The sequence below is a fragment of the Antechinus flavipes genome, chromosome 6 (genome assembly GCF_016432865.1).
Source record: "Antechinus flavipes isolate AdamAnt ecotype Samford, QLD, Australia chromosome 6, AdamAnt_v2, whole genome shotgun sequence".
Lineage (NCBI taxonomy): Eukaryota > Metazoa > Chordata > Mammalia > Dasyuromorphia > Dasyuridae > Antechinus > Antechinus flavipes.
Window position 1 is genome coordinate 257,830,685 of NC_067403.1, and position 19,546 is coordinate 257,850,230.

Sequence of the window (19,546 nt, forward strand, 5' to 3'; positions counted from 1 at the left end):
AGAGAGAGCTCCTTATCATGTTCCAAAGAGAAGAAAGAACAGAGTAAGAGAATCACTTCCCTTTAAAGCCAAGTAAATGAGTGAGTGAGTGATCTGTGACCAATGCTCTGACACAGACACTTCCTGCTGCAGTTGTGGGGTCGTGGTATCCATAGGAAGATTGCCTCATGAACTCAGTGCCACACATGCCCATTGGGTGGCTCCTGCTAAATTAGAAGTCATGACAGAAGAGGAGAAAGACTAACAAGCACTCTAGATTTTTTTTTCCTGAGACAATTGGGGTTAAGTGACTTGCCCAGGATCACACAGCCAGAAAGTGTTAAGTGTCTGAGACCACATTTGAACTCAGATCCTTCTGACTTCAGAGCTGGTGCTCCATCCACTGCGTTCCCTAGCTGCCCCCATACTTCAAGAAATTATAAAGGAAAACTGCCCCAGTATTCTAGAACCAGAGAGTTCTAATCTTTATAAAAGGGGAGGGATTGGGAACATCTAGATTCTCTGTAGGCCATAGAGCAGGGGTCCTCAAACTACGGCCCGCAGTCCCCCTCACCCAGGATTATGAAGTTTCTTTATCCCACAAAACAAAGTTTTTGTTTTTACTCTAGTCCAGCCCTGCAACAGTCTGAGGGACAGTGAACTGGCCCCCTATTTAAAAAGTTTGAGGACCCCTGCCATAGAGCTTCACGCTGAATCCTAAGCAAAATTCTCTAATGTAAAAAAAAAAAAAATGGGGAATGGTTTGTCCAAAATTAGAAATGGAGCTAACAGTCACTAAAAGGTAGCTCAGCTTCACCAAGACGTGGCCATCCCATCCTCTTCCGTTGATAGTCTGCTTGAACATTTTGCCAAGGATACACTATAAGCTTAGCAGGTTGTGGCCTTCAGAAAACTAAGCCATAACACCATCACTCTATCGCACCTCTCCCAATCCTTCTTAACTCATCAAAGAGTCCAGTTTCACTACCTTTCAGTTCCCTGATACATAGTTCATGGGAGCCATTTAGAGAAGCTTTGTGCCCTCTATCTCCCCAACCATCCTGGACTTTAATTGAAAAATTTCTCTCTTAAAAAAGAAATATTAAATGATCAAACCCACAATCATTTCAATATACAAAGAATACAAAAGAGGATTATATATGAAATTGTCGATGTCTGGTTTTTAAGTTAATTTAAAAATCTCTCTTAAAAAAAGAAACTTTTTTTTAATTTTGAAATTTAAAATGATCAAAACCACAATCATTTCAATATACAAAGAACATAAAAGAGAATTATAAATGAAATTGTCAATTTCTGGGTTTTAAGTTAATTTTAAAATCTATCTTAAGAAACATTTCTTTACTTTGAAATTTAAAATATTCAAAACCACAATCATTTCAATATACAAAGAATACAAAAGAGGGTTTTATATGAAATTGTCGATGTCTGGTTTTTAAGTTAATTTAAAAAAAATCTCTCTTATAAAAAAGAAACATTTGAAATGTAAAATTATCAAAAATACAATGATTTCAATATACAAAGAACACAAAAGAGGGTTATATATGAAATTGTCGATGTCTGGTTTTTAAGTTAATTAAAAAATCTCTCTTTTAAAAAAGAAACATTTTATTTGAAATGTAAAATGATCAAAAACACAATGATTTCAATAGACAAAGAACTCAAAAGAGGATTATATATGAAATTGGCAATTTCTGGTTTTTAAGTGCATCTTAAATTGAAGGAGATTGTAACAAAATTGCCCCGATGTTTGTACCCTTCCTAGCTTTGTTTTCTTCTGTGTGTTTTAAGTGGTTTTATTCATGCTTTTTTTTTTTTTTTTAAGATGAACTCAGTCATCTTGCACTGATTTCCCCCAATACAAGGCTGCCCTCCCTTGCAATCAGTAAGTAGAGCGAAAGCAAAGTTGGGCCACGACTGACAACGGCCGCCTCCCGCCCCTCTCGTCCGGCCGAGTTCTGGAGCTTGCGAAGGAGCTGGATTCCGGGTCAGACATTTGACGCATAGTGACACATAGTGAGTGCTTAATAAAGGCTTCTTTTCCTTCCTTCATTCTGTTGACTGGCGTTATTAAGGGAACTTAATATTTTCCTTCAAACTCTGTGAAAGTCGCAATGAGGAATTGAAACTAGACTTTGTCCGACTGGCCCCGGATCAGGAGGGCTGGGGGAGGGGGCATTTCCAGCTGCCGTACGTTTGCCTTGGCCGGCGGCCCAGCCCGGAGCACACCCCTTAGCCTCAGAGCGGACCTCACCATCCTCCTCTTATCTATTTACATAACGTTTTCTCCCGGAGACCGCAAGCTCCCTGAGGGCAGGTTAGGGAGGATTTTACGTTCGGCTCCCCATCCCTTGCTTAATAAGCATTTGTTAAACGCAGGGGGGAAGTGCCTGGGCTTCCTGAGGAGGCAGTACCCCAGGCCTGGGGTTCAGGGGCCGGATGGCCCCCGCAGTGGGGAGGAGGGGGCGCCGCAGAAATAGCCGGGTCGGATCCTCCTGGGGCCTCTCCCGGCTCGGAAGGGCTGCGATTATCCCCCGGAGCATCCGCGCTCTCTGGTCACAAACAAGGGAGCAGTAACCGACTGGCTCTCCCACCCAACGGTCTCCATGTTTTAGGACTGGACGGAGCCCGAGGTCATCCAGTCCACCCCTGGTATTCAGACGGGGAGACTCGGGGGCCAGGACGGGGAGGGTCCCCTTGGATGGCGAGTCCTCGGGAGTCTTGGGCACAGCATCTGGTACTCAAGCAGGGGCCGACTGGGTGATTGCCCCAGGGCAGCGGGCAGTGCCAGGGCCTTGCCCACTTCTTTTCCCCGGGCCTCTGGTGCTGCAGCCGTCTTGAGCCGCCTCCCCCACTCCACCCTCGCCCTTCCCCATGACCATGTCCCTTCTCCTTCCACTTCCACCGGCAGAGATGGCTCCCACATAAGGCAGGGACTGAAAAAAGTGGTTCTTCAAAAGCAGACGCGGGAGCCCTCCCGGCCAAGCCCGCCCCAAAGGGGGGGGAAAGGGGGGCAGAAAGGGGGGAAGGGAGAGGAAAGGGACAGAGAAGTCTCCCTAACCTGGGGGGCGGGGACCACAGCCACACCCCCAGCCCCCGGAGCCCAAAGTCAGCGCAAGGGACCGCGGGATTCAGGCTGGGAACCTCGGCAGCCCCGCTCTGGGCCCGGGCAGAAATGACAGCAGCGGGACCACGTGGGGCCCGGCCCGGCCTCTGGGCCTTCTGTCTCGCGCTGACCCTCCCTCCCCAAAAGGAATTCCAGTTCCTCGAGGCTGTGGGTTAATGGGGAGGCTGCTCGGTGGCTCGTGGACCCCTTCCACTGAGAGGCTGGCAGGTCAGAGGGGCGTCCGAGGGTCTCTGGGAGGCCGCCCATTTCAGAGATGGGCTAATTGAGTCCAGGGAGAGGGCTTACTTCTGGTCGGCTGAGGTGGGGAGGGGCGGGACACAAAGGGGCGCAGGGCGGAGGGAGCCCAGGCCTTCGCCCTACTCCTGCCCCGGCCCGTCCTCCCCATCCAGGGCCTGCTCATAAGGGTAGCGCCTCCGGGCGGGGCCCGGCGCCCCGGCTCCCGCGGGCTCCCCATCCCCGTCCTCGTCGGCCGAGCCCTCCTGGCTCCCGGGGGAGTCCTGCTCGTTCTCCGAGCCCGTCTCGTCCGAGTTGTCGTCCTCCAGGTACCGGTAGCCACACACCTTGTGCTGCGGCCGCGGGATGCGGGGCAGGCGGTAGACCACGCGCTGCTTAAGCTTGGCTTCCATCCACAGATAGGAGAACACGGCCGCCATGATGGTCAGCAGCAGGATGGCCAGCTTGGCCTGGGGGAGAAGCAGGGGCTGCTGGGACTGGTGCAGCCCACGTGCCCTGACCCAGCCTGACAGAGGCTGCCCTACCCCCCACATGCCCCTGACCCCAGTTGTTAGTGCTGCCCTTCCCCCACCACATGCTGCTGACCCAGCTCGGGTGGGGTGACCCTTCCCCTCCAGACACACACACTGGATGTGCCCTTGACCCCCACCCTGTTGGACTCCGTGTCCCCTCTCCCCACCACGGGAGCACCAGTCCTGCTAGGAAGGCCCTGGCTCAGGCCCTTGAGCCATCCCCTCCCAGGAGCCAGGCCTGCTGATCCCCCCACAGGCGGCCCCGGGGCCTTCCCAGCCCAGGCCTCCCCTCGGAAGTGGGAGGGGGGGGCACTGCCAGAGAACCTCTTCTGCAAATGCCTTTGCCTTCCCAGGGCCCATGCCCAGGGGCGACAGGGCGCCCGGAGAAACCCAGGAGGATACCCAGGGGCCACAGGGTGCCCAGGAATTCCGGGAGGACCCCCAGGGATGACAGGGCGCCAGGAGAAGCCCGGGAGGACACCCAGGGGCCATAGGGTGCCCAGGAATTCCGGGAGGACACCCAGGGGCGACAGTCAGGAGAATCCCGGCTCCTTTTGCTAACCTAGTTTTCTCTTTGTTTAAAGTTAGCAGGAATGGGGGAGAGAGGATACAGATCTCTTTGGAAATGAACGTGGGGGAGAAAGGAGGTTTCCGTAAACCGCACAAAGACGAGCTGCCTGAACGACAAAATGAGTTGTTCTGTTGGTCCTTCCCAGGGGTCCACTCTGACCCCCCAGCGTACACACATACTACCTGTCTCACCTTCATGGGCAGGTTGAAGCCCAGATAGACCGCAAAGATAGCGAGGGCCTGACACCAGTGGTAGATGGTGAAGATGAAATCCTGACGCTCTTTATCTTCGTACAGAATCCCAAGGAGGGCTGTGGGGGGCAGAGGGCACGGCCTGTTTTTCTGCCCAGGATCCCCGGCCTGGGCCTGCCCCTCGGGTCCCCCATATCTCCCCCCTCTTCAAACCCCAGCTCTAGGGCCCTATGTCGCACCCCTGTGCGGTCCCTCGGTGGCCTGGTCACCCACGATCCATCTGCAGGGCCCCCTCTCTGCCCCAAGCCCCACCCATCTGTAAGTCTGGCCCCGTAATTCTGTTCCTCTTGTCTCTAAGCAGTCGGGGCCCCAGGGGGCATAATAAGTAAAGCCCTCCACAAGGAGGCAGAAGAGCCGAGGACAGACCCGGGCTCCAGTCCTTCCTAGTCATGGAACCTGAGGGACCTGCTGGATCTCTCCTAGCCTCAGTTTCCCCATCTGTAAGCGAGGGGAGCTCCCTGTAGCCGCTGCCTCTCAGAGAGGCTTTCACACCTTATGAGGCTCTACAAGGGGAGCTATTCTCAGGAGGGGCGGCTAGCTGCCTCAGCAGACAGAACGCCCAGCCCAAAGTTAGGAAGACCCAGCTTCCCGAATCCAAATCCAATCTCGGAGTCTTACTAGCTGTGTGACCTCAGCCAAGTCCCTTACCTGTCTCAGTTTCCTCATCTGTAAGATGAGAAGGCAATGACAAAAACAAGTGTCTTTGCCAAGAAGCCCCCAAAGGGGGACGCGACTAAAATGGCCCGACGCGGAGACCGGATGACGACGCGCCCCTCCATCCCCCACCACGGGTACTCACTACTTAGCGAAATCTTGTTGAGGGCGCTGCCCACGCCCCAGAGCACGGCCACCATGTAGAAGATCCAGCTGTGGCTGACCACCTGCGGGTGGGGGGCCCAGAAGAAGAAAACCAAGATGAGCAGCAGGTGCACGGCCGCCCCGGCCACCAGGGGCACCTGGCGGGGCAGCCACAGCTGGAGGAGCCCCAGGCTCGAGAAGATGGCGGCTCCAAAGCCGTAGGCCATGAGGATGTAGGCCAGGTATTCCAGCCCCAAGGAGCACACGCCGTAGCCCTGCGGAGAGAGAAGAATGGAGGCCTCCGAGCCACTGGGCCCCAGAGAGCCACCGCCCCCCTTGCAGTGAGTCACAGGGAGCCGCCCTCCCCTCCAGGATCCATGGCCGAGCCCCTAGACTCAGGCTCGTGCCTGCAGACTGCTGGGAGCTGTTAGGGATCAGGACCCACAGACCCCAAGGGCGCCCTGAGCCCCCGGGAAGAGAGGGTCCTGGAGCCGGGGAGCCCACAACGTACCAGAGTGAAGCCGGTGCAGACGAAGAGCACCTCAAAACCGCTGTAGACGAAGAAGGGGAAAAGGTGGCGCAGCCTGTAGTCGCGCATGTGCTTGAAGGGGAGCTGGAAGATGTTCCCCCAGCCCACGCTGCGAAGGTCAATCTCCTCCGTGGGCCGGTAGGCAGAGCCACACAGGGCCAGGACCTAGGGGTGCAAGCACAGCTTCTGGGACCCTTGCTCTGGGAACACCCCTCCCCCCCCCAGGACTTTTGGTGGAATGACCCAGAAAAACACAGAGAGAGACAGAGAGAGAAACAGAGACACACATAGAGGAAAAGAAACAGACACAGAGAAACAGACACACAGAGAAACAGAGAGAAACAGACATGTATAGCAAGAGAGAAACATGGAAAGAGACAATGAAACAGAGACAGACACACATAGAGAAAAAGAAACACACACACAGAGAGAAACAGACACACAGAAACAGACACAGAGAAACAGACACACAGAGAAACAGAGAGAAACAGACATGCATAGCAAGAGAGAAACATGGAGAGAGACAGAGAAACAGAGACAAAGAGACACACAGAGAGAAACAGACACACACAGAGACATAGACACACAAAAAGAGAGATAAGCAGAAGTAGAGAGAAACAGTAACAGAGAAACAGAAACAGACAGAAAGGGAAGGAAATAGAAAGAGAAACACAGACACACAAAGAAAGAAATGAAGAGATCCACAAGACAGAGAGAGAGACACACACACAGAAACAGGAACACAAAGAGAGATAGAGAGGCAGAGACAGTGACAGAGAAATAAACAGAGAGAAACAGAGACAGAGAAAGGGAAGGAAATAGAGGCAAAGAGAAACAGAGACTCTCACACAGAGAAAGAGAGAAACAAAAAGAAAGAGAGAGAAATGAAAGAGTGAGAACAGAGTAAGGACACTTAAGAGAAGAAATCCGTGCTCTCAATGCACAATTTAAAAACAAAAAAATTAGTATAATAGCAAAAATGGAATGTTCCATGGGGGAATTTTGAAAAGTAGAAGTTTTGAGAAAGAAAATAATATATTTGAAACACAAAATTAAGAGAAGAAAGAAAGGAGAATTAAGAGAAGAAAACTTGGCAAAAGAGAAGTAAAAGTAAAAGAATATATGAATTCTCTACAACAGAATGTGCAAAGTTAACTTAAGGATCAGGAGTCTTCCTTAAAGGCGAGATAACCTAAGGACCTGAATACCATCCTGCAGGAAACAGCTCAAGAAAACTGTCCAGAACTTCTGAACATAGGATATAAAATACAGATCAAGAGAATCTACAAATCAGTACCAGGAAACAAAATGCACTTCAAATGTCATGACAAGGAATAGTTAGATGGGACTTTTTAATAACAAGCAATAAAGTCCATAAATAGTTAAGAGAAAGACTTAAAAAAAAAAAACCTCAGGATTATTCCACAGTCATGAAAAAGCACAGAAGAGAATGAAATAGCCTGTTCCAAAAATCAAAGGTACTCAAGCTACAGCTCAAAATAACAGTTTATCTTGTAAACCCAAGTTCAATCAATCAAGGGGAAAAAATGGACATTATTAAACCCAGACCTTCCTGACACTCCATCGTTAGTCTCTGTAATGTTTATTGTATATACCATACTACCTTCCGATTAAGGAGCATACACTATAAGACAAAGGTCTAGAATAGACCTTAGAGGTTTTCTGGCAACTTGTAGTGGAAACAGGCTCCAACTGGCAGAGTGGATAGCGTACCTGACTGGCTCGGGAAGTTCTGGTTTCTAATCTCATCTCAGATACTTAGTGTCTAGGTGAGCATCAGAAAGTGATTTTAACCATTTTTACTCTATATGTAAAATGGTGATCATAACAGAGCGGCTGCTGGGTTCGAGTTGGATCATGTGCTTAAGACATTACAAAATTATCGGTGAGCTATAATGAGATCAAAGAGGAAAAGGCCCAGATCTAAAAATTATTCATGGTCAAAAATGGCCACTAAGAGACCGCATTCTCTTGGCGAGTGGCTGAACAAATTATGTCTCTGAATAAATGGAATCTTTTTGTGGCCTAAAAAATGATGAAATAGCTCATTTTGGAGGGAACTGGGTGGACGTCTATGAAAGGATGCAGTGGGAAGACAGCTTCACTTCATATAATCATAACGTATACAGGAAGAATGATTCTGAAGGGCTGGATCTCTGTTCAAGACCATGATAACTCGGGATTCTGGAGGACTGAAGATGAAACGTGTCACCAAACTGGCGCCCGATAGGGGTCGGACTGAAAATGAGGAACGATTCATGCATTCGGGCCGTGGCCAATGAGGGAACGGGTTTTGCTGGATTGGGCGTACTTGTTGTGAGGGGTTTCTTTCTCTTTTTTATTGTTCAGGAGAGGAGAGAGACAATAAATGGTTGTGAAAAGAAATAAGTATATTTAAGATGTCAGCTAATATTGTTATTGTTCTTGCTAAGGATTTGCCCAAGGTCATAAGGGATCAAGGTCAGGTACCAGATCCAGGATGTGGAGGGCTCTGAGTTCAAATCTGGGAATCTAGATTGAGATTGAGGGATGTTCAGATGCCCACCAGCCCCAATCTCTACTCAATTCTATAGCCCACCAGGCCCATATCCTGCTGAGACCCTCCTGGTGTTCTAGAACCCAAGGTAATATGGGACTTAATTCAGGGCTCCAGAGCCTGTGTCCTTAAGAAACCTTCCAGAGGAGATTTGAATATTCGCCCCATGAGCTCCCCGAGGAGAGAGGTCATGTCTGACTTGGGGTTCCCACAGAATGACTAAGCAATTCCCCCAGATGACAGTCAGGAAACTTCTTGCACGGGTTGGGACGGGCTCAGTGTCTCCTTTGGGCGCAGGAGTTGGCCAGCTTGTGCTATCCACGGGGACACCTTTTCTGGAAGACATCCCACAGTTCTCTCTGCCTTCCCCACCCTTCCTGCCCCAAATCTTGTCAGATTGCCCTTTTCTGCTCCAGCTTTCCCGGGGAGGGCCCGGGCCGAGGGAGTCCCTACCAGCAACATGGCCAGGAAGGCCACCGACATGAGCACGCTCTCGACCACGATGAGGTTCCGGCTGTGGGGCAATCTCTGCAACACGGTCTTGTTGAAGCCGACGAGGATCCCAGAGCTATTGATGCCTGGGGGACACGAGAGGCCACAAAGTCACAGTGGGACGGGACAGGACACCCAAAGAGACCGGGGTCAAGGCCGCAGGCTCTGTTGCCTAGAACACCGCTCCTGGAGCACCACTAAGCTTTAATTTCCGTCCAATGCCAGAGGCCGAGCTTTGCACCCCAAGCCCAGCCCCTGCTGGGCCCAAAGGCCTGACCCAGGGCTCCGTGAACCATCTTACAAACCCAGGATGTTGTTCTTGAGGAAAACAGGGCAGGAAGATGTGGATGATTCAAAGCACCCTTCCCATCCCGAGATCACAGCCCAAAGCACACGTCCAGCCCGGGCGGGCAGGGTTCCCCTCCCAGATAAAGGGCTGCTGAGACACCCGGAGCCCCGGCTTCGACTGCACTGGACCAGGAGTAACAGGGGCTTTGGGGAGGGTCCAAAATCTCTCTAAAGAGAGCAACATTCCCTCTTCTCCCACCCAAGCTGCCCTTCCAGGCCCCCTTTGCCAGGAACTCTTCCCTGACCACCTCAGTCCTTGACAGGTTCCTTCGAAGCACAATTATTAACAGAAGGGACCTCAAAGGCCATCAAATCTTCCTTTTACAGATGGGAAAAATGAGGCCCCTGGATCACATAAATAGCAAGCCAGGGATTTGAACTCGGGTACCATAACCCTAAGTCAATCAGCATTCCCACCATGCTTTCTCCTTGACCTTCGAGGACACCTCTGGCAAAATTGGCCCACTGGCCAGTCAGTGCCTTTAGTCTGATCATCTCCTACTCTTGGAGGTCTCCCAAAGACATCCTACTCCCTCTTCTCTTCTCCCTGGGTGTCCCCTGTCCTGCCTGGGGATCTCATCAGTGGCCATCTCCCTGCCAGAGCTATGCATCCAGCCCTAACCTCTCTCCCGAGTTCCATCCCCCATTGCCAGCTGTCTGCCGGACCCCAGCCACAAGCCTTCATCTCCACGAGTGTGCCGAGCATCCAAGGCGATCCCGATAGAATCGGGGCAGAAAAAGAACCATGGAGACTGAATGTAAATCAGCACATGCTCTGTTCCTGTATTTTCCCTGTTGTTTTTTATCTCTCTCATGGCTTTTCCCTTTTGTTCTGATTCTTCTCATTATTCATAAAGCAATGTGTGTTTTAAATAAATTGAAAAAGAAAAAAAAAAAGTGCCAACCAAACCTGTCTACTTCACTGTTCCCAGAAGGCCTTTCATCTTCCCTTTCTGAGCTTACTAGTCTCCTTTAAGGGGCAGCTCGGGACCACCTCTCACATGAGACTTTTTCGGGCTCTCCCTGCCCTCCGCGTTATGCCCCTAAATGTGCGCGCTGCGTATTCGGCCAATGTGTCAGCTTGTTTTAGCTGACTAGATTTATGTGTTATAAAGAACGGCTTCTTGGGGGGGAGAGGTCAATTACTAGGAAGTGATAGATCTTCGTAGCTGACGCTCCCATAGCACCTACTGTGTGCTGAGCTCTTTAAACGTGATCTTACCGAAACCTCACAACAACTGTAAGAGAGGGGCTGTTATTATCCCCGTTTTACAGACGACGAACTTGACTTTGGCTGCAGACACACGTGCTTCATAGACCTTGTCGAATCGGGGCTGGGCCCCCTCCCTCCCGGCCGGGTCTCAGACTCACCACAGTTATGCACGTGATAGAGGGTGTGGTTCCGATCATACAAGTACTTGTTGAGGAAGAAGACCATGGGCCCCTGGGCACAGGCAAAACTGAGCTGCAGGAGGAGAGAGGAGGGGCTGGAGGGGGCAGAACTCTGGCAGGCTTGGAACCCCAGTTTCTCCCGGCTCCCAACCCCGCACTCCTTCGCTCACTGGGCTCCAAGGCCCGGGCGCCCCGGCAGAGCCAGGGGAGGCTGGAGGATTTGGGGGGGGGGGTCTTCTCAGGGCACTGCCCCGGGGCCCAAGGCTTCCCAGCCCCCGCGACCCTCCAGCCCATGCTCACATGGAAGAAGCTGTAGAAGACGGTGTGGAAGATGACAAGGAAAGAGGTGTGGGTGCCCCGCGGGGGCCGCCTCTGCTCCTGCACGTGCTCCTCCTTGTAGTTCACATACTCGTAGTATTTCTGAGACATCCTGCCAGGAACAGCGAGCATGGCACCGAGGAGCCCCGGCCCCACCCCGGGATCCCCGCAGCCGTCCCCGCTTTTCCACCCTGAGCTCCTGCTGCAGCTCCCACCGCTTCCTGCTCCAAATCCCCGCCCAACTGGCCATCCTCCCACTTCTGGGGACACCCCCCATCACCATGGTGACCATGTCTCTGTGCACCCACATTATCTGGGACCTCCCTTCTGACTGCAAACTCTGCCCCCCGCGAGTGTCCAGCGTGATCCTGGCAGACACCTCTCCCCTGGCAAAGTAAAGGGATCAGGCCCCCCCCGTCCCCCTTCCCCCCCACCGGCCGCACTCACCGGGTGATGTAGTTGCCCATGGAGGCCCAGAGGGGCACGATGGCCACGCCCAGGGCAACCGCGGCGGGCACCAGCGTGTAGTATCGCTCCCAGTAGTTGGTAGAGACAAAGAGGGCATAGATGCCCACGGCCAGGAACATCACCCACTTGGTGCCAAAGAACCTGCCAAGGACAGAACCTTTAGCCTTTGGCCCTGGTAGAACCCTGACCCTCGGGGCCGGCACCAAGTCCAGCCCAGTCCCGGCGGTGCCCTCCAGTCTGTGCCTTCGGGCATCCGGCGCCAAGGCGGCCACTAGAGCCCGGCAGGTCCCCAGGGAGCAGCAGCCACCTGCACCCCGAGTCTCTGAATCCCATCGTGTCTCAGGCTTGGATTCAAATCCCACTTCCAGTTCTTGGGCCCCGTGTGCCCTTGGACCAGGCCCACTAACCTCCCCTGACCACAGGGCGTCTCTGGGCAATGGGAGAGGGGCTTCTCGGGCCCCTTCCAGCTTTAGTCGGGTCCTTGCACCTCGGGACCAGCCCCTGAAGGGACAGGAGGAGAAGGGAGGGCGGCTCAGCGTTAGCTCGGGTCTGGATTCCAGTCCTGACTGCTTCTATCTGGGCCAGGTCCGCCCCTCTGTCTGGCTCTCAGTTTCCCAAATGGTAAACCAAGGACCTGATCCCTGAAGGTTCGTCCAGCCCTGAAATGTCTCCCTTAAGGTGGCAAGGAGACCGCTATGCAATTCAACCTAATAAGCATTTATTAAGCACCTACTGCATGCTAGGATAAGCTGGGGAGACCAAAATGAACCAATGCCGGCCCTCCAGTGCAGGGTGGGGGGGTGACCCCAGGGTCCCGGGGAAATACAAATTGCATATGATGTCGAGGCAGAAGGAAACTAGTAACTGGAGGGGGTGGGAAGGAGGAGCCTCTTGAGCTGAGCCTCCTGTGAGGTGACACTGAAGGCAGCAGGAAAAGGCAGAGGCGGCTTCGGGATTCAAGAAGGGCTCCCTCAGGACTGAGGGGAAACCGAGGCTCTGATCCCCACCCCCCTCCACGGGCAGCAGCAGGGGTCAGAGGGCGCCCCTTCCCCACCTGATGAGCACAGGGGTGTAGAGCAGGGCCACCACGGGGGTCACGTTGATGCCCATCAGCATCTTGCTGTCGATGTCGGGGAGCCCCATGCTGCCGTATTTCACCTCTCGGTAGGTCTCGTCGTAGTGCAGGATCATCTGCATCTGGAGGAGCCCTGGGGGGGATTTATGTGGGAGTTAGACCCCAACTCAGCCGCCCTGAGCCAAAGCCCCCCAGGAGCAGCCCCGCTTCGCTGGGGGAGGAGGCGTCTGGGGCCTGAGTCCAGGAGCCGCTCGATGAGCCGGGGGCAGCAGGTGGCGGCTCTTTGCCAGGGAGGGGGCGCTGCCTCCTGGGGGGCAGGAAGGGCGCCCAGAAAGCATCAAGGACCCCCAGCACAACTTGGGGCAGCCGTGCACACAAACCACGGTGGGCGCAGAAAGGGGGAGTCAGGGGGGCACAGAGGACCTGGCCGGGAGGGGCAAAGGCCGGCGCCTCTAGGACTGGCCTGGACCCCTGGCTCCCTGCTCCAGGCCTCCCCCTCCCCCCCAGCTCTGGCTTTCTGGGTTCGGAGGTTCCTCCCAGCTCTCAACATCCGGGAATCTGAGCTGCTTCTCCTGACCCGGGCTCCCAGTCAAGGGCAGCCAAGGCCCAGGCAGCCCCAGAGCCACGTGGCCCCAGTGGGGGGAGGGGGAAGGGGAGGGGGAGAAGAGCCCCTGCTGCTCTGCCCGCAGTCCCAGCTCCCGCAGCCGTGGGGGAGAGGAAGTGGAAGAGGAACCGGCCCCAGCTGCGGCCCCGCCAGGGTCAAGGTCTCTCACAGGCTTTCCAGGGCCCGCTTCCTCATCAGCGTGGGAGGAGTGGGGGAAGAACCCCGCCTTGTCCCCCCTTTTCCCCATCTCTAAGGCCTGCCCAGAGGCGAGCTAATAATATCCTCTGCGTCTGCTCTCATTGGGCTCGCGGCCCCGGGGGAGGGTGAGTGGGCGTGGCCTTCCCGTCTGGCGGGGAAAGTGAAACTTAGAAAGGAGAAGTGACTGGCCCAAGATCACCCGGGGCTGGGACTTGGGCTGGGCCGAGGTTCAGACCTTCCAGCCCCGGGCCCCTTCCCTGCAGGCAGCCCTGCTCCAGAAGGGAGCCCCGACCCTCCGGAATGGAGGCAGCTGGGACAGGCAGGGAGCCCCGAACCTCCGGAATGGAGGCAGCTGGGACAGGCGGGGAGCCCCGACCCTCCGGAATGGGGGCAGCTGGGACAGGCGGGGAGCCCCGACCCTCCGGAATGGAGGCAGCTGGGACAGGCGGGGAGCCCCGACCCTCCGGAATGGAGGCAGCTGGGACAGGCAGGGAGCCCCGACCCTCCGGAATGGGGGCAGCTGGGACAGGCAGGGAGCCCCGACCCTCCGGAATGGGGGCAGCTGGGACAGGCAGGGAGCCCCGACCCTCCGGAATGGGGGCAGCTGGGACAGGCGGGGTGCCCCGACCCTCCGGAATGGAGGCAGCTGGGACAGACAGGCAGGGAGCCCCGACCCTCCAGAATGGGGGCAGCTGGGACAGGCGGGGAGCCCCGACCCTCCAGGATGGAGGCAGCTGGGACAGGCAGGGAGCCCCGACCCTCCGGAATGGAGGCAGCTGGGACAAGTCAGCCAGCCAAACCCTACTCTGCGCTCCCGGAGCTTGGCCCTGAGAGCTTTGCAAAGCTGCCGCCTTAGCTGCCAGTGGGGTCCATGCTTGTGATCTGAGCACACAGGCCCTGGGCTCTCACTGACTAACCCCTGCCCCTCCCCCCAGGCCCACATGGCCCCATTCCCCTTCCCTCCCAGGCCTGGAGTGAGGCCGGTCCAGGAGCAGGTCCCTTAGACAAGTCACTGAATGGAGCTCCCAGTAAATCCCCGCTGATCTCCGGCTGCAGCCGGTTCGGCCGGACCTCTGGCAGACACTGGCCTGATGTATCTCGGGGCCGGGACCCCAGTGAGGAAGAAAGAGGAAAGGAGTAAGGACGGCTGGACCCCACTTTCCCTCAGGGGCCACCTCTGGGGCTCTCTTAAGGGCCCTGTGAGAGCTGGAAGGAAGCTCGGGGATCTTTGGTCCAACTAGATCGTTTTTACAAATAAGGAAACTGAGGCCCCAAGGCTGGCCTCGGCTGAGGAGAGGGGCCGGGGAAGGGAGAGCCAGGGCCCTTCTTACCCAAGTACACGCTGTAGGTGAGCATCCCCCCGATGCTGGCGGAGACCACGTTTTTGATGACGCCCAGCCTCTTTCTGCGATAGTATCTGCTTTCTTCCTCCTCCTCATTGTAGTCGGGATAGGCTCCCACGAACTCGTCCAGCTGTGGGCGCCACAACAAGGGCCTGGGTCAGGGAGCTCCCCCGGGCTGGCCACGGCCACGGAGAGGAAGGGCTCCCGCTCTGGTCCCCAAAGCCGAGCTGTTCCCCCATCTAGCCCAGGATAGACCCCAGGACTTTGGGGCCTCCTCCCGCCCGGGGCCCCTCCCCATCAGGAACCCGGCTCCCTGGGGCACAGGCAAGACCACAGGCAAGATGCACACATGGGGAAACTGAGGCCCAGCGCAGGATGGGGCTTGCCCCGAGTGACCCAAACAGTCAGCAGGACAGGCAGGAGTCCAGGCCCCCCGGGACGGCGCCCTTCTCCAGCCCTACCTCGGGCCCGTCCGGGAGGACCCCGTCGGGAACTCCAGCTCCGGGCTCCTCTGCCAAGAGGCCGGCCGCTCCGGCCACGGGGTACAGCGGAGGCTCGGCCTCCATGGCTGCGGGCGGCTGCTGTCCTTCACCCAGTCCGGAGCCTCCCCAGAGGATGGATCTCCCGCGGCCCGCCCCGGCTCTCCAGCCGCCGCACCAGACCCCGGAGGCGCCCGGCCCGGAGCGCACCCAGATCTCCCAGTCCTACCTCCCAGCCAGACTGCCGGGCCGGGAGGCGGGGGCAGGGCCGGGGCAGGGCCGGGGGCGGGTCCGGGAACCAGGAACCAGGAACCAGAACTTGTCCCCGCCTCCATCCCGGCACCTGAGCTCTCGGCCGGATCCCAAACCCGGGAGAAGGGGCGTCCGCCGGGTCCCGGGGATCCCCGACGGCTGCGGTCACCCCTCCCGCCCCCGCCGAAGGCGGTCCCCAGAGGACAAGATTCTAGTCCAGCCCCCTCGATAGCTGGGGAAACTGAGGCCCGAAAAGTTCAGGCGCTACTCCCCAAGCCACAAAGCACCCACTCCATCATCCCCCAAGAATTATGGGGCTGGAGGCGGAGAAGCGCGCGCGGCCCGGAGAGCCTCAGGTGCAGCCTTTGATCCCTGGCGTCCCGACGGGCTCCGCCCCCGAGCGCCCCGCCCCCGAGCGCCCCGCCCTGCAGCCCACTCGGATCCCTGTTTGCGTTGGCAGGACCTCAGGTACCTCAGGAAAATGGTGCCCGTGACACAAGCTCCTTTCCGGGAGAGACTCGGAGGAGACGACGCCGGGGAAGCGCTCTGCGGCCCGGGAGGCGCTTGGAGAGATGCTAATTACAGTCAGGAATAAAGCTTGGGAGCCAGCTCTGATCTGACTTGTCTTTTTTTACGTTTTAAAGGTATTTTTCCAATTACACATAAAGCTTCTTTTCAGCATCGATTTTTGTAAGCTTTGAGTTCCAAATTTTTCTCTTTTGCCCTTCCTACCCCCCCCATTTTAAGTACATTGCCATGCTAGTTGTTGTGAAAGAAAAATCAGAGCGAAGAGGGGAAAACACGAGAAAGAAAGAAGAAAACAGGAGAAAGAAAAGGTGAAAATAGTATGCTTTGATCCACATTCAGTCTCCGTGGTTCTCTCCCTGGATGTTCCCTCCCGAGTCTATTGGAATTGTCTGGAATCACTGCAGTGATAGCTGAGAAGAACGCAGTCCATCAAGGTTGATCATCACATTATCTTACTGTTACTGGATACAATGATCTCCTGGTTCTGCTCCCTTCACTCAGCAGCAGTTCCTGTAAGTCTTTCCAGGCTTTTCAAAAATCAACCCACTCATCCTTTCCTGTAGAACAACAGTGTTCTATTACATTACAGCCTGCTCACCCTCTCCAATAGAACAACAGTGTTCCATCACTTACATCCCGCTCATCCTTTCCTATAGAACAGTGTTCCATCGCACTACAGCCCGCTCATCCTTTCATATAGAACAATGTTCTATCGCACTACATCCCGCTCATCCTTTCCTGTAGAACAACAGTGTTCCATCATACTACAGCCCACTCATCATTTCCAATAGAACAACAGTGTCCCATTACATTCACATCTCAGAAATTATTCAGCCATTCCCCAACTGCTGGGCATCCACTCTGTCGTCAATTCTTTGCCTCTACAAAAAGAGTTCTTGCAAAGATTTTTTTTTTTACATGGCAGTCCTTTCTCCGTTTTTGCTCTCTCTGGATAGACCCGGTAGTGGTGCTGCCGGTACTTCTTATTTTTCTTAAACCTATTTCCTTTGTGTCAGGTGAAGGAGGCGGGCAGATGCCTCATAATTCTCCATCCGAGACCTTCTGGGCCAGGTACTAAGGAGAAAAAAGAACAAGCAAGTTCCTACAGGACAGCTAGTCTGATTCCTTCATTTGTCAGATGGGAAACTGAGGCCCAGAAAGGAGATGCAATGGGCTGAGGTACCAAGATCCTAAGGCAGCAGAATCGGGATCCCAACTCTCAGCTTCTGCCTCCCCCTGAAATGCTCAGGTCTTAAGCTCCAGGGGAGCCCTGAGAAATTCGGGGTTCCAAACTACCCCCCTCCCCAATGAATACTTTATTTTAAAAAATATTAAGCATCAGTACAACCAATTATACATTGAAATAAGTTTCAATGCATATAGTGGGATAGTAATACTCCATCCTGCTCTCTAAGTCTTTAAGCCTGAGTTTTAAACCTGATCTCAGACAGTATTAACTGGGTGATCCTGGGCAAATCACTTAACCCTGTTTATCTCGATGTCCTGTGCTGCAAAATGGGGACAATACCTACCTTTTGAGGTTGTTCTGAGAATCAAATGAGATCTCTGTATAGTACTTAGCACAGTGCCTGGCACGTCGTGGGTACTATAGAAATGTTTTTTCCTTTTATTTTTTTCCTATATGGTTATAATTATGTATCTAATTAACGTCTGTTCCATTTGAGGAAAATAAAGAATTATTTCATAAAAGTCTTTCCAGATTTCTTTCTATTCCTCAGATTAGCTGCTCTTAATTGCACGATAGTATTTCTTATAATAATATACCACCATCTATTCAACCACTGACTTATTGTGGGACTTTTAAGTCGATTTCAGGTTAGGGGTTCTTGCTTTGATTTGGTTTTTGCAATTATATACGGGGCTACTATTACAATCTTTAGGTCAGGAGTTGGGGTTTTGTGAGGTTTTGTAACACCATCGGGGTCTATTCAACAATGGAACCATTTAGGCAAAGGATGTAATTATTCTAATAATCTTCCCTGTGGGAGGCGCAGTGAAAGAATAATGAAGGCGTGGAATAATGAAACCACGGGAGGTAGTGCATTTCCCAGAATAGTGGGTCTCAGAGAAATGGGAGAAGTTTCTAAGACTCCATTTCCCATGAGACTGTGGGCCTGCAGCCCTGGGAGGTTGGGTTACAGGAAGATGAGGCGAGTAACAGCCTGGGAAAAATAGAAGCCATTCAGTGGATTAGCATTATCTAAGGCTGCAGTGACAGCATCCATCACTTAGGGGCCCGGTGTGTTTGTTCCTGAGGCAGAAACAAAGACTCCTCCTTCTTTGGTGAGAAATGGTAGAAATGGAAAAGTCGTTCTCTCAGGCTTTCTTTGTAGGAAAGAAGGAGGATAAATTCTGAGATATGTTTTTCTTTTGCTTTGCTTTCTGCCCAATTAAATAGTTTGATTTTTTCCCCCTGAGGCAATTGGGGTTAAGTGACTTGCCCAGGGTCCCACCGCCAGGAAGTGCTAAGTGTCTGAGGCCTGATTTGAACTCAGGTCCTCCTGACTTCAGGGCTGGTGCTGTACCCACTGCCCCACCTAGCTGCCCCCAATATTTTGATTTCTTAATGTGCATTTCCTTCCTGGTCTATTAACGAGGTACAAGGAGACCTCAGATGACCTCAGGAAGTGCTTAGGTGTGTGCTAGTGAGTGAACTTTCACAGTCATTTCCACTTTTCATGCAGCCACATCCGTAGCTTTTAAACAACAAAAATCATGTGCCATCTTCCTCTTCTTTTCATAAAATACAGACTGCTGGTGAGGATGGCATGCTGTGCCCCTGTTGAGATGCCCCCATTCACAGTTCAAATTTGATCTCATTGGTGCTCACTGTAGTGGGAGTTATTGGGAATCTTCACTGATTTAATTTAGATTTTTGTTGGCTTTGATTTTCATTGAAAAAATGGATATGTTTATGCAAGAGAGGAACCAAAAAAAAAAAAATCCAGTAATTTGGTCATTACTCTGAACCTCCACCCCCAGAAAATTTAATCTTTCCTGGGATGATGCGGTCCCATAATATATGAATACTATCTTTCTGTTCTTCTTAACTTGGCAAATATCCATAAACACTAGAACAGAAAAAGAGAAGCACAGGAAGGCTGCACTTCCGTCTCATACAGCTGGCTTTGTTTTTCCAGATTCTAGGACCAATTCCACATGGCTTTTCCAAATGTCCTGCTCCTCTGCCTCTCTTCTATACGCTATTTGTATCGCCACAATGGGCCTCTTTTCTCCTTTTTAAGTTGTTTTCTTTTTCTTTAGCACCCTCGCTCCTCCCCTTTTTCTCCCACACCCTTCCCCCACAAAGAGAAAACAAACAAATCTCTGTCCAAGTAAGCAAATTCAGATAAAACGAATGCACACATTGTGTCCCCTTGTCCCAATTCGGCGCTTCCACATTAGGTGCATTATAATAAGGCAGAATACCTACCCAAGGCTTAGCCCGGTGG

General features: G+C 53.4%; 1 protein-coding gene across 1 annotated transcript; it reads right to left on the reverse strand.

Moving 5' to 3' along the window:
- Window positions 1–1,585: 1,585 nt before the first annotated feature.
- Window positions 1,586–18,758, reverse strand: UNC93B1 (unc-93 homolog B1, TLR signaling regulator). The gene is made up of 11 exons (XM_051964452.1): window positions 15,276–18,758; window positions 14,803–14,944; window positions 12,649–12,802; window positions 11,574–11,735; window positions 11,109–11,238; window positions 10,788–10,881; window positions 9,030–9,154; window positions 6,002–6,184; window positions 5,492–5,765; window positions 4,633–4,751; window positions 1,586–3,807 (listed from the first exon to the last, which is right to left on the reverse strand). The coding sequence occupies exons 1-11, from the start codon at window positions 15,378–15,380 to the stop codon at window positions 3,481–3,483; spliced, it is 1,815 nt and encodes a 604-aa protein (XP_051820412.1). The 5' UTR covers window positions 15,381–18,758; the 3' UTR covers window positions 1,586–3,480.
- Between the last annotated feature and the right edge of the window lie 788 nt (window positions 18,759–19,546).

What these genes read in the sequence shown, in the direction of transcription:
- UNC93B1 (XM_051964452.1), bottom strand. Translation starts at nt 15,380, where the DNA reads ATGGAGGCCGAGCCTCCGCTGTACCCCGTGGCCGGAGCGGCCGGCCTC. An exon ending in TCCTCCCGGACGGGCCCGAG is followed by an intron (nt 14,945 to 15,275) that starts GTAGGGCTGGAG and finishes TGGCGCCCACAG; the next exon opens with CTGGACGAGTTCGTGGGAGC. An exon ending in ATGGGCAACTACATCACCCG is followed by an intron (nt 11,239 to 11,573) that starts GTGAGTGCGGCC and finishes TGTTCCTGGCAG; the next exon opens with GATGTCTCAGAAATACTACG.